Here is a 26912-nt window from a genome sequence, read left to right as displayed (position 1 = left end):
TGAACTCGAATGGTATCGGGTGCATTTTACTGCAACTTTTTGAATCCTGATACGATCATCCACTAAGCTGCCGAGTTTTGCACATTTGTTTTTTCCGATGTCGATGTGATTCGTAATATCAGGCAGTGTTTTACGGGAGTGATGAGTAAAACACTGCCTGACAAAACACAAGGAATCCCGGCCGAACCTGTGAGATCCGTGCAGGGCTTCATTGTGTACCTTAAAAAGTTGATTAAAGTCTTAAAAAATCTGAAAAAAATTGCGTGGGGTCCCCCCTCCTAAGCACACCCAGCCTCGGGCTCTTTGAGCCGGTCCTGGTTGAAAAAATATGGGGAAAAAATGACAGGGGTTCCCCCATATTTAATCAACCAGCACCGGGCTCTGTGCCTGGTCCTGGTTCCAAAAATATGGGGGACAAAAGAAGTAGGGGTCCCCCGTATTTTTGAAACCAGCACCGGGCTCCACAAGCCAGGTACATAATGCCACAGCCGGGGGACACTTTTATAGTGGTCCCTGCGGCCCTGGCATTACATACCCAACTAGTCACCCCTGGCCGGGGTACCCTGGAGGAGTGGGAACCCCTTAAATCAAGGGGTCCCCCCCTCCAGCCACCCAAGGGCCAGGGGTGAAGCCCGAGGCTGTCCCCACATCCAAGGGTGGCGGATGGGGGGCTGATAGCCTTTTGAAAAAATGTGAATATTGTTTTTAGTAGCAGTACTACAAGTCCCAGCAAGCCTCCCCCGCAAGCTGGTACTTGGAGAACGACAAGTACCAGCATGCGGTGGAAACCGGGCCCGCTGGTACCTGTAGTACTACTACTAAAAAAATACCCCCCAAAAAAACAGGACACACACACCGTGAAAGTATAATTTTATTACATACATGCACACCTCCAAACATACATACTTACCTATGTTCACACGAGGCTCTGTCCACTTGTCCATGTAGAATCCTTGGGGTACCTGTGAAAAAAATTATACTCACATAATCCAGTGAAGAATCAGACCTTTGTATAATCCACATACTTGGCAAAATAATAAAACGGAAACCCGACCACGCACTGAAAGGGGTCCCATGTTTACACATGGGACCCCTTTCCCTGACTGCCAAGACCCCCCCTGACTCCTGTCAAAGAGGGTCCCTTCAGCCAATCAGGGAGTGCCACATCGTGGCACTCTCCTGATTGGCTGTGTGCTCCTGTAGTGTCTGTCGGGCTGCACACGGCAGACATACAATGTAGCGCCTATGCCCTCCATTGTATCCAATGGTGGGAACTTTGCGGTCAGCGGTGAGGTTACTTTCGGTCAACCGCTGACCGCAAAGTTCCCATCATTGGATACAATGGAGCGCATAGGCGCTACATTGTATCTCTGCCGTGTGCAGCCTGACAGACACTACAGGAGCACACAGCCAATCAGGAGAGTGCCACGACATGGCGCTTCCTGATTGGCTGAAGGGACCCTCTTTGACAGGAGTCAGGGGGGGTCCTGGCAGTCGGGGAAAGGGGTCCCATGTGTAAACATGTGACCCCTTTCAGTGCGTGGTCGTGTTTCCATTTTATTATTTTGCCAAGTATGTGGATTATACAAAGGTCTGATTCTACACTGGATTATGTGAGTATAATTTTTTTCACAGGTACCCCAAGGATTCTACAGGTACAAGAGAACAGAGCCTCGTGTGAACATAGGTAAGTATGTATGTTTGGAGGTGTGCATGTATGTAATAAAATTATACTTTCACGGTGTGTGTGTCCTGTTTTTTTGGGGGGTATTTTTTTAGTAGTAGTACTACAGGTACCAGCGGGCTCGGTTTTCCACCACATGCTGGTACTTGTGGTTCTCCAAGTACCAGCTTGTTGGGGAGGCTTGCTGGGACTTGTAGTACTGCTACTAAAAACAATATTCACATTTTTTCAAAAGGCTATCAGCCCCCCATCCGCCGCCCTTGGATGTGGGGACAGCCTCGGGCTTCACCCCTGGCCCTTGGGTGGCTGGATGGGGGGGGACCCCTTGATTTAAGGGGTTCCCACTCCTCCAGGGTACCCCGGCCAGTGGTGACTAGTTGGGTATGTAAGGCCAAGGCCGCAGGGACCACTATAAAAGTGTCCCCCGGCTGTGGCATTATGTACCTGGCTAGTGGAGCCCGGTGCTGGTTTCAAAAATACGGGGGACCCCTACGCTTTTTGTCCCCCATATTTTTGGAACCAGGACCAGGCGCAGAGCCCGGTGCTGGTTGATTAAATATGGGGGAACCCCTGTCATTTTTTTCCACATATTTTTTCAACCAGGACCGTCTCAAAGAGCCCGAGACTGGTTATGCTTAGGAGGGGGGACCCCACGCAATTTTTTTTCCAGTTTTTACACTAAACAGACCCTTTCCCATAGATAACCATGCACAGATCTCACTGATACGTGCCTAGTTATCCAAACTCGACTGGAAAAAGCAGGTCTATTTTTTTGCAGCTTTTTTTAACTAATCGAAAAAAATAGACCCGCACTTGAGCACTCAGAGACTAACACCCAAATACGAATGAATAGTGAATGCCCGTATTGTATGAAATAACAGCCGCGTTTGACCGATGGTCTATTCATTCGTAATACAGAACTTTGTCAATCAAACCATTACGAATAGACCAGACACTGCCGAGTTTTCTGCTTAGTGAATTCCCGGATTGGGACTTAGAAAAAAAAACACAAATTGGCCAAACTCGGATTTTTAGTAAATACTGGCCCTTGTCAGAATTTGGGTAAAAATAACCCCACACCCAAGAGGTGGCTTTTTTTAGTCTTATGCCCAGGCATCACAATGGCTTTCTTTTAATTTCGAGCAAGAACTGCAGCCACCAGTGGCTGACTTACACAAACAATATCATCATTAACATCCACAGTGTCAGATAGCAGTACACACATATTCCCTTCATCCTCTCCCACTTCCACACAATAATCCCACACCCAAGAGGTGGCTTTTTTAGTCTTATGCCCAGGCATCACAATGGCTTTCTTTTTATCACGAGCAAGAACTGCGGCCACTGGTGGCTAACTTACACAAACAATATTATCATTAACATCCACAGTCTCAGATAGCAGTACACACATATCCCCCTCATCCCGTCCCACTTCCACACATGAATCCTCAATTTCTATTATGCCCTCATCATCACCATCTTTATTTGTACTGCTCCCCACATGTGCAGATGGTACAGAAAAGGTGAAAGAAGGTGAAAGAGGCTTCTCTATGAGGACAGTGTGAGAAATGTCACACGTAACTGATGTTGACAACCCTAAATGTTCCTAAAGAATGTGTGACGGTTCTGAATGCACAGTTTGTTCTACCGCCTTAGTAGTTTTTATTTTTTTTATGCCTCTTCTAGACTCTGGGTGAAAAGTTATTGCATCATGGGATGCAGCAGATGCCTCACTGAAAGTTGCAGAACCACCACTTAAAGGCCAAGAGTTGAGATTGCCTCTTGCCTTTTTTATGTTTCTCTGTAGCTAACTTTCCTTTTGATGTTGTTTTTTTCTTTACCACTGTAAAATTAAATTGCTTCTTTGATTTTACATTCCCTGACTTAAGCCCTCTATGCCCTTGGGCATTGGCCTTAGTAGATGACTTTACATAGTTACATAGTTACACGTTAACAGACTTGTATTGTCATGACTGGCTGCAGCACTAGTATGTGCTTCTTGCTCTCCTCTCAATTGTTCGTCCTCCATATCTATCCACACACACCACAATTTGTGGAAAAAAATGTACCACCTACAGCAGTGATTTTCATCCTTTTTTTACTCACGGCGCACCAAACAATATTTTAAAATTCCCAAGGCACACCATCAGTTCCCCACAGAAAAAAACAAAAAACATACATTGGCCCTCACAGTAAAAAAAAAATCCACACATACATTGGCCTACACAGTTGCTCCCCACATAAATCATGTTGCTCCCTACATAAATCCTATTGCTCCTCACATAAATCAATCACATTGCTCCCCACATAAATCATGTTGCTCACACATAAATCAATCACATTTCTCCCCACATAAATCCTATTGCTCCCCACATTAATTATTCACATTGTTCCCACCATAAATTCATATAAATCCTTATTCTCCCCACATAAATCCTATTAAAATCCTATTGTTCCCCACAGGAGAAATAAAATAACAAATATTAGCCCCTACTGGTCAGCTGTCCTCCTGCCTGTCCCTCAGTGGCAGGGATTGTTCATAGTGGAGTCCTGCGAATACCGAGCAGCGGGCGGTCGGGCAGGTGTGGATGTGGGTGGGCAAGGAAAGCTGTGTATGCAGGTGTGAACTGGAAGATGTGTATGCAGGCAAGTGGGCTGGCTGGGTGGTAGATGTGGTGGCCAGGACCTATGATATCACACCACCGCGTCTTCAAGGCATAGGTCATGGCCGGAGCATGACTGATCCTCTAAGAAGAGCCCGGGCCAACAGTTCACTCTGAAGGTGCAGGAAGCTACTCTGGCTCCGCGGCACACCTTGCAACTGGTCGCGGCACACTAGTGTGCCATGGCACACTGGTTGAAAAAGCCTGACCTACAGTGTCACAATACATGTATGAGTCAGAAATAGTAATCAAACACTGTGGTTTAATTTCACCAACAGTATCGCATAACACATGTATGAGTACAAAATAAAAGATATTACTGTGGTACCACCTTCTCCCACAGTGTCGCACAATATGTGTATGAGTATGAAATAAAATATATTACTGTGGTATTACCTTCACCAACAGTGTCACATAATATATGTATGAGTCAGAAATAGTAATCGAACACTGTGGTTTAATTTCACAAACAGTGTTGCACAATATGTGTATGAGATGTGTTTTACTGCAGTGTCACAGTAATATAATAGTATAGTACTGTACACTGGGGTTTAGCACCAAAAAATACATATATTTTTTAAATGATATATTATTTAGCTATAACCAGTGCAGAGCACCTCTAAATTTGTAAAGGATCCCATTATGTACAACAAAGCATGGACCTCCTACAGTGTCACAATACATGTACTGTATGATTAACTACACTGTGGCCTGACTGTCAGTGTCCCAGAAAAATTATAGTATAGTACACTGGGGTTTAGCACCCAAAAATAAATAAATTATATATATATATATATATATATATATATGTGTGTATGTTTTTTTAGATAAATAAAAGAATATAATTAGCTACAGTATAACTGGTACTGAGCACCCCCAAACAACAAAGCACGGATCACCTAGAGTGTCACAATTCTTGTATGACTGACTAAACTGCGGTCTGACCAGCAGTGTCACAGAAAAATAATAGTATAGTACACTGGGGTTTAGAACCAAGTTAAAATAAATTATATATATATATATATATATATATATTTTTTTTTTTTTTTTTTAAATGTTATATTATTTAACTGTTGCAGAGCACCCCCAGATTGGCAGAGGAACCCTTTATATACAAGAAAGCAGGAACCACCTACAGTGTCACTCACAATACGTGTATTTATTATAGTACACTGTACACCAATGATTAATCATACAGCAGCCCCGGAGAGAGTACCCTTGAATACAACAGCCCCAGCCCCTTGATGGAACACAGCACCCCTGGAGGACACAGGTACCCCTTTAGCAACCCCAGCCCCTTGATGGACAAACACAGCAACCCTGGACGGACACTGCAGTGACATGTCCATTCACTACAACCTCCACAACCAGAGTAAAATGGCGCGATCACAGGGGGCCTTATATAGAATTCAAAACCCATGAGAATCCGACAGCGGGAGGATGATGTTTTGCCTCGATTTGGGATCTAAGTCAGGTGGGAAAACCAAGCCGGACTCAGATCCTGGCTTGGATTGCAATGTTCGGGTGGGTCCAGTTCTCTGTGAACCGGACCCACTCATCTTTAGTATAAACCAATACTTGAGCTGTCTTTATTTCAAAATCTGTCACATAAATGAATCTTAGAAGGGGTCAGATATCATGCCAACTGTCATTACATGCCAGCGTGATGTTATGGCAATATTCTTAACAAATAATATAATGACACCTTTCTTACCACCAATAAATGTTATATAGATTATTAACACTTAAACATGGCCCCAGTTTGGTCAGAATCATTTGCATGTATTTTGTATGCATGGGATGGTGTGAGTGATGGAACCCACTGAATTGGGAAAAAAAGTAGTAGAGGAAATATGGTGTCCGAAGCAGCACAGGAAGAGTGGGCTAGTGAGATGATACATACTGTACAATGTACTGTTGACCTGGGCCTATAATTAATACCTGCATGCTTGTGTAAAAGGACACAGTGTGAGTATTTATGGAAATGTTTTGGCACAGGTAAGACAACTGTATGTTCTCCATTTAACATATATTTTATATATACAGTATTTACACAGGAAGAAAAATTAAGCATTCCCTCATAAAGAGAGATACTATATATATATATATATATATATATATATATATATATATATAGCAAAGATGCGGCACTCCAGGCTTAAATGATTCACCACAAGCAAGTAAATACTTTTCCAGCAACGTTTCAGTAGTCGCACCTACTGTCGTCAGGCTTTATTACAAGATTAAAATAGTGTACATACCTTTATACTGTCACCCCCCGTGTGAATTCCCGCCGACTCGTGCCGGGACTCCTCGCCCGCTGAGCCGCATAGCGTCTGACGTCATCGTCAAGCGACGGCGCCGTGAAACAAACACACCATCACCATAGCAACCAAGAAGCGTGCAGTGTAACATACGAGGTTAACTGTAACAATGTAATGACAATAAAATAACAGTATATTATCCTATATATTCATTTCACAAGTTGTTAAAAAACTTATATATATCCTTGTTAACTTACTTTGGTAAATATTAAGTCTTAAAGCAACAGAACCTCTCAATGGTTAACACTTTCGGCTATTACCCACTCTGTTATTATTTTAGGAAACATGCATATGAGAAATTTTCATTGAGGCCTTTGGGATATATTACATCTAAACGCAATATCCATCTTGTTTCTAATTGCAACAATCTTGCGCCTCTGTTGCCTCCTCTCATGTCTCCCACCACACAGTCTATCATTCTATATCTAATACTGTGTAGCGGATGTTTATTTTGGGCAAAATGCCGGGCTACAGGCTGTTCGCTATCACCTGTGTCCAAGGCATTACGGATGGCTGACCTGTGAGCTGACATTCTTTCCTTAAATTTTCGTTCGGTCTTGCCGATGTAGCTCAGGCCACATGGGCAAATAATTTGGTATATTACAAAACTCGAATAACAGGTTAGCTGATGTTTAATGGAGATTATTTGTCCCGTATGTGGATGGTTAAAAGAATCTCCTGTCAGAAGATATTGGCAAGTGACACAAGCACATTTGATGTTACCTAATTTAACTGTCATCGACAAAACAGTTGTTTTTTTAGAGGAGTCTCGCTTTAATTTTGCCACATCTGTTTTTACAAGTAAATCCCGCAAGTTTTGTCCTCGCGAATAACGGCATTAATTTGGTATCACTAAGATGTAACATATTGTCTGAACTTACAATCGACCAATGTTTTTTGGATATAGAATTAATATGCGTAGAATTAACATTATATTTATTAACCCATGGTAAAACTGGCCTATCTGCCCTGGTTTTCTTAGTTGTATTTAATAATGTGTCTCTATTGAGGGCCATAACTCTGTCTTTTGAACTTTTTAGACTTTTTCTAGAGTAACCTCTATCTACCAACTTGTCTATTAGACTATCTATCTGTTGTTCTGCCGTCTCCTTATTGCTGTTAATGCGTCTAATTCTAATCATTTGAGAGTACGGGAGACCTCGCATCATTGATTTTGGATGACAACTCCTAGTATGAAGTAGTTGTTGTCTATCAGTTGGCTTCATATAAACAGTAGTGGTAAGTGTAGAATTTTTAATCTGAATATTCACATCCAAAAAATTAATAGCCTGCTGATTCATACAATAGGTGAATTTGATGGGTCCCTCTGTGGCATTGTACTCCATGATAATGTTCTCCAATACTGTATGGTTACCTTTCCACACGATGATTAAATCATCTATGTACCTGTTAAACAGTAACGCCTGTGCTGTAAACAGTGGGTTGTTATAAAACAGATCCTCTTCCACCCCAAACATCACTATGTTAGCGTACACTGGAGCCACAGAAGAACCCATCGCACACCCCTTAACTTACAAGTAGAATTGTTTGTTATATAAGAAGAAATTCATTGTCAGAATTAATTCTAACAACTGTAATATCACATCTACCTTGGCCAAAGTAAATGTGTTTTTCTTCAACAAAAATCTTTTAACAGCATTTAATCCAAACTCGTGTGGAATCGATGTGTACAAACTTACTACATCTACTGTAATTAACCATGTGTCATCTGGAATTAAAGTTAATCCCTTTAAATTATTAAGTAAGCTGGTTGTGTCTTGCAGAAAACTTGGTTCGTTCCGAATTAACGGCTGCAATAGAGAGTCCAACAGACAAGCTGTCGGTTGCAATAACGACCCTCTGGCCGACACAATTGGGCGGCCCGGTGGAGGTTCCACCCCTTTGTGGATCTTAGGAATCAAATAAAAAATTGGTACCAATGGATACTCGGGAATAAGAATCTTAAATATATCTTCTGATATTAAATCTTCCGTTAATGCTTGTTGTAAAATAACTTCCAATCTCTTTTTACAAACATTTGTAGGGTTAGATTGCAGTTTTGTATACACCTGTAAATCAGACAATTGTTTAAGAGCCTCCTTGTTATAATCAGTGAAGTCCTGGAGGACAATTGCTCCCCCCTTATCAGCTGACCGAATTATCAGATTATGATTGTTGGATAATGATTTCAACGCCTGTCTTTCTTGTAAGGTTAGATTAGGATGCTTGGAACTGTCATTATTGGTGACAGCTTCCACATCCTTTTCCAGTAATCTCATAAAAGTTTTGATACTAGGGTTATATGATATTGGTTCAAATGAAGATTTTGGGACAAATGATCTTAGTTGTTTAGGAATTGGATTTTCTTCTCCTCCTGATTGTCCTTTGTCTTTGAAATGTTCCTTCAGCTTGATTTTTCTCTGCAAAGAATGTTTCTCTATATTCCATTGTAGTGGATCAAATTGTACTGAGGGAATAAAAGATAGACCTTTATTAAGCAAACTGATTTCTGTCGGTGTCAGTTCATGAGAAGACAAATTGACTATGTTGTCTTTTTGGCTGCTGGAGGACGTCCTGCTCTTCCTCTGCCTTTCGTTTTGCCCACTTCTCCTGGTGCGCCATCTTTGTCTGGGAATCTTCCTCCCCGTGTTTTCACACCTAAAGGGGCAGCGGCCTTATTAGATCTATCAGTATCGCTGTTGGTCTCTTGTGATGACTCTGTGTCAAACCTAGCAAAGGGTCTCCGATCTCTGCGGAAGAATGGTCGTCTCCTCCCCTCAGGTCTAGTGTCTGAGAGCCATCTATATACAGAATGTTTTTTATAGTCCTGTTCCACCTTTTTGAGTTTCTCTTGTTTAAAGGCTATCAATTCCCTCTTGTATTGGGACACTTGTTGTTGGATCTTTTCCATCCAATTTTCCTCCTTGTCGGCTATAAGTGCCGAAGTGTGCACCAATTCATAAGCTGATATCTTGTTTTTGATTACTTCCATTTCTTTCTTGGACTGTTCTATGACCAGAAGTATTAGATCTAATGAGCATTTGTTTAGTATAGCCGTCCAGCGTCGACAAAATTGAACATCATAGCGTCCAGTAGTAGGACAATTCCTAACCCGAAACCCTCGGGGAATTTTCTTCATCTTATAATAATCACTGAGTGATAATCCGTGAAGATAGAAGTCTACTTCTTTCTTTTTTAATTTAAGTAGTTCTTTAAAGATATGTTCTACTGGCATGGCTTCCGCTTCGTCATTGATACCTTTATCACATAATATTCCCTCTGCTTCTGATTCAGAGAAAGTCAACGTGTCACCCACAGGGAATTTGAAGTGTCCAAATTGATCATCCGCTTGCTCCATGTTAACAGTAGGGTAAATATCACCCCGCAGTGTAATCACAGTACTGCCTGTAACTGAGACCTCCTATAGAGCACTGCACAAAAACACTTGGCTGTGTTAAAAACAACAAGTTCTAGATAATCCAGAACCACAGGAATTGCCCGGTAATAGAAAATTCTTTCAATAGCTGGGTGCCTTGACAGGAAATCAACTCTATTCAGTGATGATTCCAAATATATTCAACACAAAGCCTGGCACTCCCCAAGCATACTTCCAACTGCAGCCGGTGCCCTCATAGAAATGTAAACATATATAGCAAATATGCGGCACTCCAGGCATAAATGATTCACCACAAGCAAGTAAATACTTTTCCAGCAACGTTTCAGTAGTCGCACCTACTGTCGTTGTTAGGCGCCGGGGTCCGCTCGTCGGTGCGGCCCGGCGCCTAGCAACCAGGGACGCCGTGCGCGTACAGCCGCCGGCTCCCTGGCAACGCTAGACGCCGGGCGCACGGAGCCGCACGGACCCTAGCAACGGGGACGCCACTGACGGACCGCGTTCCCCGTTGCTGGGTCCATTTTAATTAATAGGACACCTGTTTCCTGGCCATGCAGCTAGGCAGCTGTATGGCATCTAATCCAATCAGCCTCTAAACAGCTGATTGGAGGACTCCCTGTTAAATACACTTCCTGGGCTACTCACAGACGCCGGTAATAGCTTCTTGCATGCTGTATCTGTTTGCTGAGAGTGTTTCCAGTCCTGCTGTATCCGGTCGTTCCTGTTCTCAGTTGTCCAGTACTCGGAAGTCGTCATCTGTTCCTGGAGTCCTGACTGAGCACCTTTGAACATCCAGTGGTGTTCGTGAGTCACGGCATAGCCGTGTGTTGCGGCTTGGCCGCTTTATCATTTATTATTTATTATTTGTGTTTCGGAGCTTTTGCGGAGGATTCCGCTCCCACAGATCCACTCTGGTATCCAGCGGTGCTGGGTAGGAGTAACAGACTAGTGGATTTTGGTTGTCCTTTTCCCTGGCGGGTTTCCGCACATACCTCAGCTTTTGTCAGTTAGCTTGTAGCCCCTGGCCAGGTTGTTTAGTCAGAGGGCCCCTTGTTATCACCCTGTCTCGGATTTCCCTTTGTCTCCCATTAAGACCTGAGGGGGCATCGGAGTTGGGCAGACATAATCCGCCCTTCAAACGCGGCTGCCATGGGCTCAAGCAACCATAGTCTCGCAGGGGATTTCTGACAGCACGGGCGAGACAACGGAGTTAGGGCGCCAGGGGCTACTTTCTATTCCCGCTTCCTTCCCCAGCATTACGTTCCAGTGCTCCGGTCCTTGCAATAGGACCTCCTCAGACCAGAGTGCTGGAATCATAACATTATTACCGGCCACACCCAAACTTAAAATTAAACAGGGTTTGATTTTTTCCTTATTCAGTTTTGTAAGATTTATCGGCCTCATGAATCCCACTGGTTTAGGGCCAAATCCTGGCCAGCTCCTAGTTAGCCAGATTCAAGAACTTACTCAGATGGTTCAGGATATTTCCCTTCGGGTGAAGTCGCAGGAAGATCTTTTACGAACTTCCCCAAGGGTAGTCCCTGAACCAAAAATGCACTTGCCTGACCGCTTTTCTGGTGATAGGAAGGAGTTTTTTTAATTTTAAAGAGTCCTGTAAACTTTATTTTCGTTTAAGACCAATCTCCTCAGGTACTGAATCTCAGCGGGTCGGAATTATTATTTCTTTGCTCCAGGGGGATCCTCAGACCTGGGCTTTTGGTTTAAAAGCAGAGGATCCGGCATTGTTGTCAGTAGACGCCTTTCTGGGGTCTTTAGGGCTTTTGTATGATGACCCTGATAGAGAGGCATCCGCTGAGAGTCAGTTACGCGCTCTCAGACAGGGTAGAAATCCTGCAGAGGTTTATTCTACGGTGTTTCGCCGTTGGTCGAATGACTGTGGCTGGAATGACCCAGCCCTGCGCAGTCAGTTTCGCCTCGGCTTATCTGAGTCTATAAAAGACAGTCTCCTTCAGTATCCCGCTCCTGAGACTCTCGATAAACTCATGGAGCTTTCTATTAAGATTGATCGTCGTCTCAGAGAGCGGAGGGCTGAAAAAGGAGCACCTGTCAGGTCTACTCCATGTGTATTTTCCATTCCTGAGGACATAGAGGAGCCCATGCAGATGGGTCTCTCCCGGCTGTCTCCAGAAGAAAGAGCCAGAAGGCAAAACTCTGGTCTTTGTTTGTACTGTGGGGGTAAGGGACATTTTGCCCGTAATTGTCCGAATAAGTCGGGAAACGCCTCGACCAAGTGAATTGTGAGGGGGTTCACTTTGGTCTGCAGCTTATCTCCTCGAATAACTCCCTTTTTGTCCCAGCTAAAGTTCCTTTGGCAGCCTCAGTTCTTCGGTGTCGGCTTTTGTTGACAGTGGAGCTGCAGGGAACTTTATGGACTTAACGTGGGCCAAGGCCTTGGGTATTCCTCAGTTAGCTTTTGGTAGGTGTATCACCATGCATGGTTTAGATGGGAGTCCCTTGTCCAATGGGGTTATTTCCCTCTGTACACCCCCTGTACTACTTACGGTAGGAGCTCTTCATTCCGAAAAAATTGAGTTTTTCCTTACCCATTGCCCAGCAGTTCCAGTGGTTCTGGGTCACCCTTGGCTGGACTTTCATAATCCCATCATTGATTGGCAGTCGGGGGAGATCTCACAATGCGGTACCATCTGTAATAAGGAATGTATTACATTTCCCGTCAGAATAGCTGCTGCCATTCCCGAACCCATTCCCGTGGAATACCAGGACTTTGTTGATGTATTTCCAAGGGCAATGCGGACATTCTGCCTCCCCATCGGCCTTATGATTGTGCTATTGAGCTAATTCCTGGTGCCACATTGCCAAAGGGAAGGTTATATGCATTGTCCGGGCCAGAGACTGCGGCCATGAATGAGTATGTTAAGGAGAGACTAGGGAAAGGATTTATCAGGCCATCTAAATCCCCTTTAAGTGCAGGCTTCTTCTTTGTGGAGAAGAAAGATGGATCACTCAGACCTTGCATTGACTTTAGAGCCCTGAATAAGATCTCAGTTAAAAATACTTACCCTCTGCCGCTGATTTCTGTCCTCTTTGATCAGCTGCGTTCGGCTGTTATTTTTTCTAAAATTGACCTGAGGGGAGCGTATAACCTCATCCGAATCAAGTCGGGAGATGAATGGAAGATGGCGTTCAGTACTCAGTCGGGTCACTACGAGTATCTGGTGATGCCGTTCGGCTTGTCTAACGCTCCGGCAGTTTTCCAGGATCTCATTAACGATGTGCTCCGTGATTTTCTAGGAAGATTCGTGGTCGTTTACTTAGACGACATCCTTATCTATTCTGACTCTATTGAACAACATGTTACCCAGGTGTGTCAGGTTCTTCAAAAATTACGTGAAAATCACCTATATGCCAAGCTGGAGAAGTGTGAGTTTCATGTCACGGAGGTATCCTTTTTAGGGTACATTATTTCTCCTCGGGGATTCTGTATGGAACCTAAGAAGCTCCAAGCCATCCTTAGTTGGGCGCAACCCACCAACTTAAAAGCAATTCAGCGCTTTTTAGGGTTTGCGAATTATTATAGAAGATTTATTCATGCTTTTTCCGACCTGGTTGCTCCCATTGTGGCACTGACTAAGAAGGGAGCGGATCCTACCAACTGGTCACGTGAAGCTGAGTTATCCTTTCAGGCCTTGAAACAAGCTTTTGTCTAAGCCCCAGTCCTCAGACATCCCAACCCTGAATTGCCCTTCATTGTTGAGGTTGATGCCTCGGAGGTTGGAGTGGGGGCTATCCTATCTCAGAAGGATCCGGACTCTCTAGAACTACATCCTTGTGCCTTTATGTCCAGGAAATTCTCATCCGCTGAATCCAACTACGATGTTGGTAACCGGGAGTTACTGGCTATTAAATGGGCTTTCGAGGAGTGGAGGCATTGGCTTGAGGGAGCAACACATACCATTTCAGTATTGACTGACCACAAAAATCTTCAGTACATCGAATCAGCTAAGCGGGTGAATGCCCGGCAGGCTCGTTGGGCTTTATTTTTTACTCGTTTCAAGTTTATTATCACCTTTAGGCCAGGTTCCAAGAATACCAAGGCGGATGCCCTGTCACGCAGTTTTCTTCCAGTTCATAATAACAGTCCTGTTACTCCCATACTTCCGTCTTCAGTCATTTGGGCAGGCCTCACACAAGATTTATTTACCCAGTTAAAGCAGCTTCAACATCAAGCTCCTGGAAATACTCCTGCTGGTCGTCTTTACGTCCCTGAGTTTTTGAGAGCTACTGTTTTGACTGAGTTTCATGATAGCAAAGTTGCCGGGCATCCGGGGATCTCTAAGACTTTGGAATTAGTCTCCCGCTCAGTATGGTGGCCTGGTCTTTCTAAAGACATTAAGGAGTTTGTTTTTTCTTGTCAGGTCTGTGCACAGCATAAGGTTCCCCGTTCCTTGCCTATCGGGCAACTTATGCCCTTAAATGTTCCTCTCAGGCCATGGTCTCATATTTCCATGGATTTTGTGGTAGACCTCCCTCTGTCAGCCGGATTCCGAGTCATATGGGTGGTAGTGGACCGTTTTAGCAAGATGGCCCATTTCATTGCTCTTCCCCGACTGCCATCTGCCCAGGGATTGGCAGTTTTGTTTCTCCGCCATGTTTTCAGACTTCATGGGTTGCCCACTGATATTGTTTCTGATCGGGGTCCACAATTCATTGCACAATTCTGGAAGTCTTTTTGTGCCTCATTAAAGATGAAATTGTCTTTAACATCCGGCTACCATCCCCAATCCAACGGGCAGACCGAGCGAGTTAATCAATCATTAAAACAGTATTTGCGTTTGTACTCAGCCAAACTCCAGAATGATTGGTCCGAGTTTCTTCCTTTGGCGGAGTTTGCTTACAACAATTCTTGTCATTCCTCCACTAATGTGTCTCCATTCTTTTCAGTTTTTGGTTTTCACCCCAGAGCTAATTCTTTTTTTCAACATTCCTCTGTTTCCTCGCTAACCTTAACCTCTCATCTCAGAGTCATTTGGAAAAAAGTGCACCTTGCTCTCAGAAAAGCGGCATTTCGAGAGAAAAAATTTTCTGACAGGCTCCGGCGTCCTTGCACTTTTAAGGTGGGAGATAGGGTATGGTTGTCGACTCGTAACATTAAACTTCGACAAACCTCAGCTAGATTGGGCCCCAAATTTATTGGACCATTTCATATTATTAAAAAAAATCAATCCAGTTGCTTTCCGGTTACGTTTACCAAGAGCTCTCCGGATCGGAAATACGTTTCATTGCTCCCTGTTGAAACCATACGTTTCTTCCAGTAGATTTCCTCGAAAGATCTCTCAGGGGAAATCACCAGTAGATGTACAGGGTCATCAGGAGTTCTTGGTGGAGAAGGTTCTCGATTCCAAATTGTCCCGGGGTCGGCTTTATTTTCTGGTGCACTGGAGAGGCTATGGTCCAGAGGAAAGGTCTTGGGTCCTGGATAAGGATCTCCATGCCCCGAGGCTCAAGAGGGCATTTTTTCGGGAATTTCCTCGGAAACCTGGCTTTAGGGGTTCCTTGACCCCTCCTCAAGGGGGGGGTACTGTTAGGCGCCGGGGTCCGCTCGTCGGTGCGGCCCGGCGCCTAGCAACCAGGGACGCCGTGCGCGTACAGCCGCCGGATCCCTGGCAACGCTAGACGCCGGGCGCACGGAGCCGCACGGACCCTAGCAACGGGGACGCCACTGACGGACCGCGTTCCCCGTTGCTGGGTCCATTTTAATTAATAGGACACCTGTTTCCTGGCCATGCAGCTAGGCAGCTGTATGGCATCTAATCCAATCAGCCTCTAAACAGCTGATTGGAGGACTCCCTGTTAAATACACTTCCTGGGCTTCTCACAGACGCCGGTAATAGCTTCTTGCATGCTGTATCTGTTTGCTGAGAGTGTTTCCAGTCCTGCTGTATCCGGTCGTTCCTGTTCTCAGTTGTCCAGTACTCGGAAGTCGTCATCTGTTCCTGGAGTCCTGACTGAGCACCTTTGAACATCCAGTGGTGTTCGTGAGTCACGGCATAGCCGTGTGTTGCGGCTTGGCCGCTTTATCATTTATTATTTATTATTTGTGTTTCGGAGCTTTTGCGGAGGATTCCGCTCCCACAGATCCACTCTGGTATCCAGCGGTGTTGGGTAGGCGTAACGGACTAGTGGATTTTGGTTGTCCTTTTCCCTGGCGGGTTTCCGCACATACCTCAGCTTTTGTCAGTTAGCTTGTAGCCCCTGGTCTGGTTGTTTAGTCAGAGGGCCCCTTGTTATCATCCTGTCTCGGATTTCCCTTTGTCTCCCATTAAGACCTGAGGGGGCATCGGAGTTGGGCAGACATAATCCGCCCTTCAAACGCGGCTGCCATGGGCTCAAGCAACCATAGTCTCGCAGGGGATTTCTGACAGCACAGGCGAGACAACGGAGTTAGGGCGCCAGGGGCTACTTTCTATTCCCGCTTCCTTCCCCAGCATTACGTTCCAGTGCTCCGGTCCTTGCAATAGGACCTCCTCAGACCAGAGTGCTGGAATCATAACAGTCATCAGGCTTTATTACAAGATTAAAATAGTGTACATACCTTTGTATGTTACACTGCACGCTTCTTGGTTGCTATGGTGATGGTGTGTTTGTTTCACGGCGCCGTCGCTTGACGATGACGTCAGACGCTATGCGGCTCAGCGGGCGAGGAGTCCCGGCACGAGTCGGCGGGAATTCACACGGGGGGTGACAGTATAAAGGTATGTACACTATTTTAATCTTGTAATAAAGCCTGACGACAGTAGGTGCGACTACTGAAACGTTGCTGGAAAAGTATTTACTTGCTTGTGGTGAATCATTTAAGCCTGGAGTGCCGCATCTTTGCTATATATGTTTACATTTCTATGAGGGCACCGGCTGCAGTTGGAAGTATGCTTGGGGAGTGCCAGGCTTTGTGTTGAATATATTTGGAATCATCACTGAATAGAGTTGATTTCCTGTCAAGGCACCCAGCTATTGAAAGAATTTTCTGTTACCGGGCAATTCCTGTGGTTCTGGATTATCTAGAACTTGTTGTTTTTAACAGTCACACAGCCAAGTGTTTTTGTGCAGTGCTCTATAGGAGGTCTCAGTTACAGGCAGTACTGTGATTACACTGCGGGGTGATATTTACCCTACTGTTAACATGGAGCAAGCGGATGATCAATTTGGACACTTCAAATTCCCTGTGGGTGACACGTTGACTTTCTCTGAATCAGAAGCAGAGGGAATATTATGTGATAAAGGTATCAATGACGAAGCGGAAGCCATGCCAGTAGAACATATCTTTAAAGAACTACTTAAATTAAAAAAGAAAGAAGTAGACTTCTATCTTCACGGATTATCACTCAGTGATTATTATAAGATGAAGAAAATTCCCCGAGGGTTTCGGGTTAGGAATTGTCCTACTATTGGACGCTATGATGTTCAATTTTGTCGACGCTGGACGGCTATACTAAACAAATGCTCATTAGATCTAATACTTCTGGTCATAGAGCAGTCCAAGAAAGAAATGGAAGTAATCAAAAACAAGATATCAGCTTATGAATTGGTGCACACTTCGGCACTTATAGCCGACAAGGAGGAAAATTGGATGGAAAAGATCCAACAACAAGTGTCCCAATACAAGAGGGAATTGATAGCCTTTAAACAAGAGAAACTCAAAAAGGTGGAACAGGACTATGAAAAACATTCTGTATATAGATGGCTCTCAGACACTAGACCTGAGGGGAGGAGACGACCATTCTTCAGCAGAGATCGGAGAACCTTTGCTAGGTTTGACACAGAGTCATCACAAGAGACCAACAGCGATACTGATAGATCTAATAAGGCCGCTGCCCCTTTAGGTGTGAAAACACGGGGAGGAAGATTCCCAGACAAAGATGGCGCACCAGGAGAAGTCGGCAAAACGAAAGGCAGAGGAAGAGCAGGACGTCCTCCAGCAGCCAAAAAGACAACATAGTCAATTTGTTTTCTCATGAACTGACACCGACAGAAATCAGTTTGCTTAATAAAGGTCTATCTTTTATTCCCTCAGTACAATTTGATCCACTACAATGGAATATAGAGAAACATTCTTTGCAGAGAAAAATCAAGCTGAAGGAACATTTCAAAGACAAAGGACAATCAGGAGGAGAAGAAAATCCAATTCCTAAACAACTAAGATCATTTGTCCCAAAATCTTCATTTGAACCAATATCATATAACCCTAGTATCAAAACTTTTATGACATTGCTGGAAAAGGATGTGGAAGCTGTCACCAATAATGACAGTTCCAAGCATCCTAATCTAACCTTACAAGAAAGACAGGCGTTGAAATCATTATCCAACAATCATAATCTGATAATTCGGTCAGTTGATAAGGGGGGAGCAATTGTCCTCCAGGACTTCACTGATTATAACAAGGAGGCTCTTAAACAATTGTCTGATTTACAGGTGTATACAAAACTGCAATCTAACCCTACAAATGTTTGTAAAAAGAGATTGGAAGTTATTTTACAACAAGCATTAACGGTAGATTTAATATCAGAAGATATATTTAAGATTCTTATTCCCGAGTATCCATTGGTACCAATTTTTTATTTGATTCCTAAGATCCACAAAGGGTTGGATCCTCCACCGGGCCGCCCAATTGTGTCGGCCAGAGGGTCGTTATTGCAACCGACAGCTTGTCTGTTGGACTCTCTATTGCAGCCGTTAATTCGGAACGAACCAAGTTTTCTGCTAGACACAACCAGCTTACTTAATAATTTAAACGGATTAACTTTAATTCCAGATGACACATGGTTAATTACAGTAGATGTAGTAAGTTTGTACACATCGATTCCACACGAGTTTGGATTAAATGCTGTTAAAAGATTTTTGTTGAAGAAAAACACATTTACTTTGGCCAAGGTAGATGTGATATTACAGTTGTTAGAATTCATTCTGACAATGAATTTCTTCTTATATAACAAACAATTCTACTTGCAAGTTAAGGGGTGTGCAATGGGTTCTTCTGTGGCTCCAGTGTACGCTAACATAGTGATGTTTGGGGTGGAAGAGGATCTGTTTTATAACAACCCACTGTTTACAGCACAGGCGTTACTGTTTAACAGGTACATAGATGATTTAATCATCGTGTGGAAAGGTAACCATACAGTATTGGAGAACATTATCATGGAGTACAATGCCACAGAGGGACCCATCAAATTCACCTATTGTATGAATCAGCAGGCTATTCATTTTTTGGATGTGAATATTCAGATTAAAAATTCTACACTTACCACTACTGTTTATATGAAGCCAACTGATAGACAACAACTACTTCATGCTAGGAGTTGTCATCCAAAATCAATGATGAGAGGTCTCCCGTACTCTCAAATGGTTAGAATTAGACGCATTAACAGCAATAAGGAGACGGCAGAACAACAGATAGATAGTCTAATAGACAAGTTGGTAGATAGAGGTTACTCTAGAAAAAGTCTAAAAAGTTCAAAAGACAGAGTTATGGCCCTCAATAGAGACACATTATTAAATACAACTAAGAAAACCAGGGCAGATAGGCCAGTTTTACCATTGGTTAATAAATATAATGTTAATTCTACGCATATTAATTCTATATCCAAAAAACATTGGTCGATTGTAAGTTCAGACAATATGTTACATCTTAGTGATACCAAATTAATGCCCTGTTATTCGCGAGGACAAAACTTGCGGGATTTACTTGTAAAAACAGATGTGGCAAAATTAAAGCGAGACTCCTCTAAAAAAACAACTTTTTTGTCGATGACAGTAAAATTAGGTAACATCAAATGTGCTTGTGTCACTTGCCAATATCTTCTGACAGGAGATTCTTTTAACCATCCACATACGGGACAAAGAATCTCCATTAAACATCAGCTAACCTGTAATTCGAGTTTTGTAATATACCAAATTATTTGCCCATGTGGCCTGAGCTACATCGGCACGACCGAACGAAAATTTAAGGAAAGAATGTCAGCTCACAGGTCAGCCATCCGTAATGCCTCGGACACAGGTGATAGCGAACAGCCTGTAGCCCGGCATTTTGCCCAAAATAAACATCCGCTACACAGTATTAGATATAGAATGATAGACTGTGTGGTGGGAGACATGAGAGGAGGCAACAGAGGCGCAAGATTGTTGCAATTAGAAACAAGATGGGTATTGCGTTTAGATGTAATATATCCCAAAGGCCTCAATGAAAATTTCTCATATGCATGTTTCCTAAAATAATAACAGAGTGGGTAATAGCTGAAAGTGTTAACCATTGAGAGGTTCTGTTGCTTTAAGACTTAATATTTATCAAAGTAAGTTAACAAGGATATATATAAGTTTTTTAACAACTTGTGAAATGAATATATAGGATAATATACTCTTATTTTATTGTCATTACATTGTTACAGTTAACCTCGTATGTTACACTGCACGCTTCTTGGTTGCTATGGTGATGGTGTGTTTGTTTCACGGCGCCGTCGCTTGACGATGACGTCAGACGCTATGCGGCTCAGCGGGCGAGGAGTCCCGGCACGAGTCGGCGGGAATTCACACGGGGGGTGACAGTATAAAGGTATGTACACTATTTTAATCTTGTAATAAAGCCTGACGACAGTAGGTGCGACTACTGAAACGTTGCTGGAAAAGTATTTACTTGCTTGTGGTGAATCATTTAAGCCTGGAGTGCCGTATCTTTGCTATATATGTTTACATTTCTATGAGGGCACCGGCTGCAGTTGGAAGTATGCTTGGGGAGTGCCAGGCTTTGTGTTGAATATATATATATATATATATATATATATATGTATATTTATACAAACAAATATAAAACCACAGCACTCGCCACCCCAGAAGCGGGGTGCAATGTCTGCACTCATCACTCATAGGGTGGGGTGCATGTAGCCCATGGCCACCTACTTAAATATATACTAACAGAAAATTCAACACTCACTAACCAAACCCCCATCATTTATTTATTGATGTTGTGAGTATAAGTGAGCTTGCTATGGTGAGTGCTGAATTTTCTGTTTATATATATATATACTGTGTATATATATATATATATATATATATATATTCCAATTCATCCAGCACTCATCAATCAGCAAAAAATGGCCCGGTGCCTTTAGCCAAAATAATCATATACATCACCAAGAGAGGATAAATGATGGCACTCAGGAGGCAGCTTAATGGATGCAAAAACTGGTCTTTGTTATCATCAACCCTTCGAGGGTTGCACCCCTTTTTTTAAGACATACCAGGACCCTGGTATGTCTTGAAAAAGGGGTGTAACCCCCAAAACGTTGATGAAGTCTGTGTGACGAAACACGTTGGGCAATTGATACTGACCTCTGATTCAGATAAGAATTACCTCTTTTTAAATATCCTGCACTTTACTTGTATTTATTGTGTATATGCTTTTTATCCCATTTTTATAAAAAAGTATTGTATTGTTAATATTGTGATTAAATTATTTATCATATATTATATATGCTTTTGATATTTCATATTAGACATCATTGGTCGCTACCTCCTATCCCCCCCCCCTTTTTTATAGATCCAATTTCATCAGGGATTTACCATCCCTGTACCCTTGGGGCCCAGCAGAAACCTTATATATAGGGAGTGTTATTAGGCAGCTGTTATACTTTATTGATCATTTGTTAGTGTTGATATTTTCACTAGTGGCGTAGTACTTTTTTCTTGCTCCTAATATATATATATATATATATATATATATATATATATATTGCAAAAGAATGATGAAGGCGCACTCAGTGAATCATGATTAAAACAGATTTACTGAAAATAACAAGCTCACATACATCAAGGTAAGAAATAACCGGCTCATAGGATTCGACCCAGCTGTATCACGTATCACTCTCAGCGGTCCGATTCTCAGGTTGCCGGCATGTGATAAATCTCAAGTCCGCGTCTTAGCTTGCAGGACCAGTGTTCACAGTTGAAGCAAACACGTCTTGGTTTAGGCCACGCCCAACGCGTTTCGTCACAATATGACTTCGTCACACCCCCTGACGAAGTCATATTGTTGCTTCAACTGTGAACACTGGTCCTGCAAGCTAAGACGCGGACTTGAGATTTATCACATGCCGGCAACCTGAGAATCGGACCGCTGAGAGTGATACGTGATACAGCTGGGTCGAATCCTATGAGCCGGTTATTTCTTACCTTGATGTATGTGAGCTTGTTATTTTCAGTAAATCTGTTTTAATCATGATTCACTGAGTGCGCCTTCATCATTCTTTTGCAGTTCATATTAACAGTGTGGTTACACCGTTCAGAAGTGCCTGCACCAGCATCAATAATTTACATGGATTTTATGGATTATTAAGGACGCTAAACATCGATTGCACAGCCTTCAATCTCTTGCAAACATATATATATATATATATATATATACCGTATATACTGGAGTGTAAGCCGACTTTTTCAGCACTTTTTTAGCACTTTTTTTTTGTTCTGAAAAAGCCCCCTCGTCTTAAACTCGAGTCAGGGCTGGTGGCAGTGCAGTGCAGTGGAAAAGAGGGACACGGAGGGCACAGCGTACGCCTCTCCTGTGTCCCTCCTGCGTCTCCGGCGGCAGTGGCGGGTCTATTAAAGGAAGTACCTGTTCGTGAGCTCTGATTGGCTCACGAACCAGTACTTCATTTATCAGACCCGCCACGGCCGCCGAAGACGCAGGAGGGACACAGGAGAAACATGGAAACTTAGAAACATAGAATTTGTCGGCAGATAAGAACCACTTGGCCCATCTAGTCTGCCCCTTTTTTTTTTTTATCTCTAACCTTAATTGATCCTTATTTCTTTGTAAGGATATCCTTATGTCTATCCCATGCATGTTTAAATTGCTCTACTGTCAGCCTCTACCACCTCCGATGGGAAGCTATTCCACTTGTCCACTACCCTTTCTGTGAAGTAATTTTTCCGCAAATGTCCCCTGAACCTCCCCCCCTCCAGTCTCAGTGCATGTCCTCGTGTCCTATTGCTTCTCTTCATTTGGAGAATGTTTCCCTCCTGGACTTTGTTAAAACCCTTGATATATTTGAAAGTTTCTATCATGTCCCCCCTTTCCCTTCTCTGCTCCAAACTATACATATTGAGATTTCTTAGTCTTTCTGGGTATGTTTTGTGATGTAGGCCATGCACCATTTTAGTTGCCCTTCTTTGTACAGTCTCTAATGTATTAATATCATTTTGAAGATATGGCCTCCAGAATTGAACACAGTATTCTAGATGAGGCTGTACCAATGACCTATACAGTGGCATTATTACTTCTTTCTTTCTGCTGCTGATTCCTCTCCCAATGCAGCCAAGCATCTGACTAGCCTTCCTCATTGCTTTGTTACATTGCTTACCTGCCTTTAAGTCATCTGAAATAGTGACTCCTAGATCCCTTTCCTCCTCAGTAGTTTGCCCTCCGTGTCCCTCCTTCACAAGACAACGCGGGAGCGGTGGAAGGTAAGTTATAGCAGGCACTGGGGGAGCATATTTGGCACTTGGGGGAGCATATGTGGCACTGAGGGGGCATGCATAACTGGCAGTATGAGGGCATATCTAGCACTGTGGGGGTATAACTGGCACTGTGTGGGGACATATCTGGCAGTGTGAGGGCATATCTGGCACTGAGGGGGCATGCATATCTGGCAGTATGAGGGCATATCTGGCACTGTGGGGGGCATATCTGGCAGTGTGAAGGCATATCTGGCACTGAGGGGGCATGCATATCTGGCAGTATGAGGGCATATCTGGCACTGTGGGGGCATATCTGGCACTGTGGGGGTATATCTGGCAGTGTGAGGGCATATCTGGCACTGAGGGGGTATGCATATCTGGCAGTATGAGGGACCATCTGGCACTATGAGGGCATATCTGGCACTGTGGGGGCATATCTGGCAGTATGAGGGAACATCTGGCACTATGAGGGCATTTCTGGCAGTGTGAGGGCATATCTGGCAGTGTGAGGGCATATCTGGCACTGTGGGGGCATATCTGACACTATGAGGGCATATCTGACACTGTGGGGGCATATCTGACAGTATGAGGGCTGTGTACGGCTAGAGCTGCATTTCCCACCCTAGGCTTATACTCGAGTCAATACGTTTTTCCAGGTTTTTGTGGTAAAATTAGGTACCTCGGCTTATATTCAGTCGACTTATACTCGAGTATATACGGTATCAGTCTGTCTTTCTGTAAATCTATATGGGATGGTATCGGGATTCCGGCACTTCGGATGCCAGGTATATATAGTGCTACATTATAGGAATGCTTTCTCTTTCTGTTTTCTTCTTTACATGTGTTTGTACCTTACAAGGAGTAGCCTATGCAAACATTTTGAAACAAATTATTCTAGGTATATTTGTTATTCAAGTTTCTATCAGGCAGATGTATTTAGCCTGGAGAAGTGATAAAGAAGTGATAAGTGGAAGGTGATAATGCATCAGCCAATCAGCTCCTAATTGTAATTTTTCAAACCCTTATGATTGACTGGTGTGTTATTATCTTCCATTTATCACTGCTTTATCACTTCTTTATCACTTTTCCAGGCTTAATACATCTGCCCCAGTATGTAGTGAAAACTGAGATACCATAGAAACTATTTAGACATCTGAATTTAATGAGGAAAATTATATCTGTAAAAGTATCATGGTAATTGTGTCACAGTCATGAAAGTTATGGTTTATATAGAATACAGTGGATAGTAGACAGCATACGTTGTGCTCTATGGTGGAAATTCAGTTGTTTTGCATTGCATTTAAAGTGACCGGGATCTATTCCTTGTGGATGCACATTGCTTCTGGGTGCCCAAACTGCCATGTGTGCAGTTTTCCAAATAGATTGGTCATGGTGCTATTGGGTGTGACATGTGCGATAAATGATGGGAGCTCACAGCACCAGCAGCACTAACAATTGAATATTAACAGTCATTTTTAACAGGAGCTGTGGGCACAAGAAAACAATTGAATTCCCCCTAGATATACAAATATCATTCATTGGATTTAAAGTCACATTCATACTCACTAGGAAAACATGACCTGACAGGTGATTCTTGTATGCGAAACAATTTCAGTAGTGGATTTCGATAGCAGGTATCAATTTCACGAATTAAATTTTAAAATCAGAGCAAATTAATAAAATAAACATGATGAATGTACAGTAATTCAGTCAGCAATTTGCACCTGGAACAAACCATGCTGCAATGCAAGGGGACAGTTATTGTTTTACACGCAGGGAAAATACTGATTGCATTAGTACTGCACCGAGACTGGAGGGAGGTAGGTTCAGGAGAAATTTAATAAAAAATTACTTCACAGAAAGGGCAGTGGACAAGTGGAATGGCCTCACATCAGAGGTGGTAGAGGCTAAGACAGTGCAACAATTTAATCATGCATTGGATAGACATAAGGATATCCTTAAAAAGAAATAAGGATTAAGGTTTGAGGTAAAAATATATTTAAAAAAGGGGCAGACTAGATGTGCCTGGTGGTGCTTATCTGCCGTCACATTCTATGTTTCTATTTCTATTCATGTAGTGAATAAATACCGGGTAGCTTTTTTTTTTTATACTAAAACTTAGAATTAAGGTAGGATACACTCCTCCTAAATACAGTATATATTTCTCTGCATATTTAAAATATACCCCATCTGCAGTGTGACATGGTTTTCCCAAGGTGCAAGTTGCTCCTTTTTGTGATTCATAAATATTTGTGTCATTTTTAATTATGATCTTTTTTCGATTTATGTAAAAGCAGCATCTATATACAGTATGCTCATTACTATAATCAAGATAACGTACCATCACTTACCTGCAAACTTTGAAGCCCTCCATATGCTGTAAATAATAGTAAAAATCCAAAGGACACAACAAGAATGTTCTTAAGGTATCTGTCCATTTTTCTGGTTCACTTGCTAATGATTTCCTTTCCTTTCTTTCTTAAATGTAACATACTATACATCTACAAGGCAGACAGTGTTGAGTTAGCCATGTGTTAATACTTTGAACTTTAACAAGTGAAGATAGATGTTATTTAGAATGGTTACTCATTCACTTGTTGCACAGCAATAATAAGCAACAGAGCATTTGATTACAGCCATTATCAGTTTATCCAGCAATCCTTGTTTTGTTACCTTAATTAGGTAATTGAACTGATATGTTATTTGTTTTCAGGTTACCATTATCAGACTCAGGAACAACAGGAGAAGTGACATAATTACAATTTGCATTATTATTAAGTGCAGTCATAGAATAAATGAGAGTGCAGCAGATTGCCAAAACCTACAGCACAGTTCTAGGGAAGTTCGCCGGCCCAAATCATGGGTTTTGGGTTTGGATCTGTATCTCCTTTGTGTTTTGGATCTATACTTAGTTTTGTCAAAACCGCCCTTGTGTATGTTGCTTTTGGATCTGTATTTTTTTTAAATTCAGAAAAAACAGCTAAAGTCACATAATTTGGGCCTGTTTTGTTCCTACGGTATTATTAACCTCAATAATATTAATTTTCCTGTAATTTCAAGTCAGTTTTGAACATCTCACAGCTCATAATATTGCTTTCATCCATTTTAGACCAAATACTTCAGCGAGCTGACTGGCTACTAACTGACAGAGCAGCGGCACAAACACGCAACAGTTTATTATCTATGAAACATTGCCACACAGCAGTGGTAGGAAAGAAGGTGGTGAAAGATGAAATTGTCCTTGGGCCCTCCCACCCACTCTTATATGGGATTTTAAAAAGGACATGCACATTTTAACAAACCAAGCACTTCAGTGACAGGAACTGACAATTTTGTGGCTGAAGTGCTTGCTTTGTTTGGGGCCC

The 26912-nt window shown here is 42.8% G+C and overlaps 1 protein-coding gene across 1 annotated transcript in view; it reads right to left on the bottom strand.

Moving 5' to 3' along the window:
- Positions 1-26081, bottom strand: part of LOC134910086 (protein unc-93 homolog A-like) — a 192227-nt gene extending 166146 nt beyond the window's left edge. The window contains exon 1 of the mRNA XM_063917726.1: positions 25899-26081. Coding sequence (XP_063773796.1) covers positions 25899-25985 — 87 coding nt within the window. The 5' untranslated portion in view covers positions 25986-26081. The remainder of the gene's footprint in view (positions 1-25898) is intronic.
- Between the last annotated feature and the right edge of the window lie 831 nt (positions 26082-26912).

Source organism: Pseudophryne corroboree, chromosome 4, assembly GCF_028390025.1.
Source record: "Pseudophryne corroboree isolate aPseCor3 chromosome 4, aPseCor3.hap2, whole genome shotgun sequence".
Classification (NCBI taxonomy): Eukaryota; Metazoa; Chordata; class Amphibia; order Anura; family Myobatrachidae; genus Pseudophryne; species Pseudophryne corroboree.
This window is presented reverse-complemented; position numbering and strand designations above follow the sequence as displayed.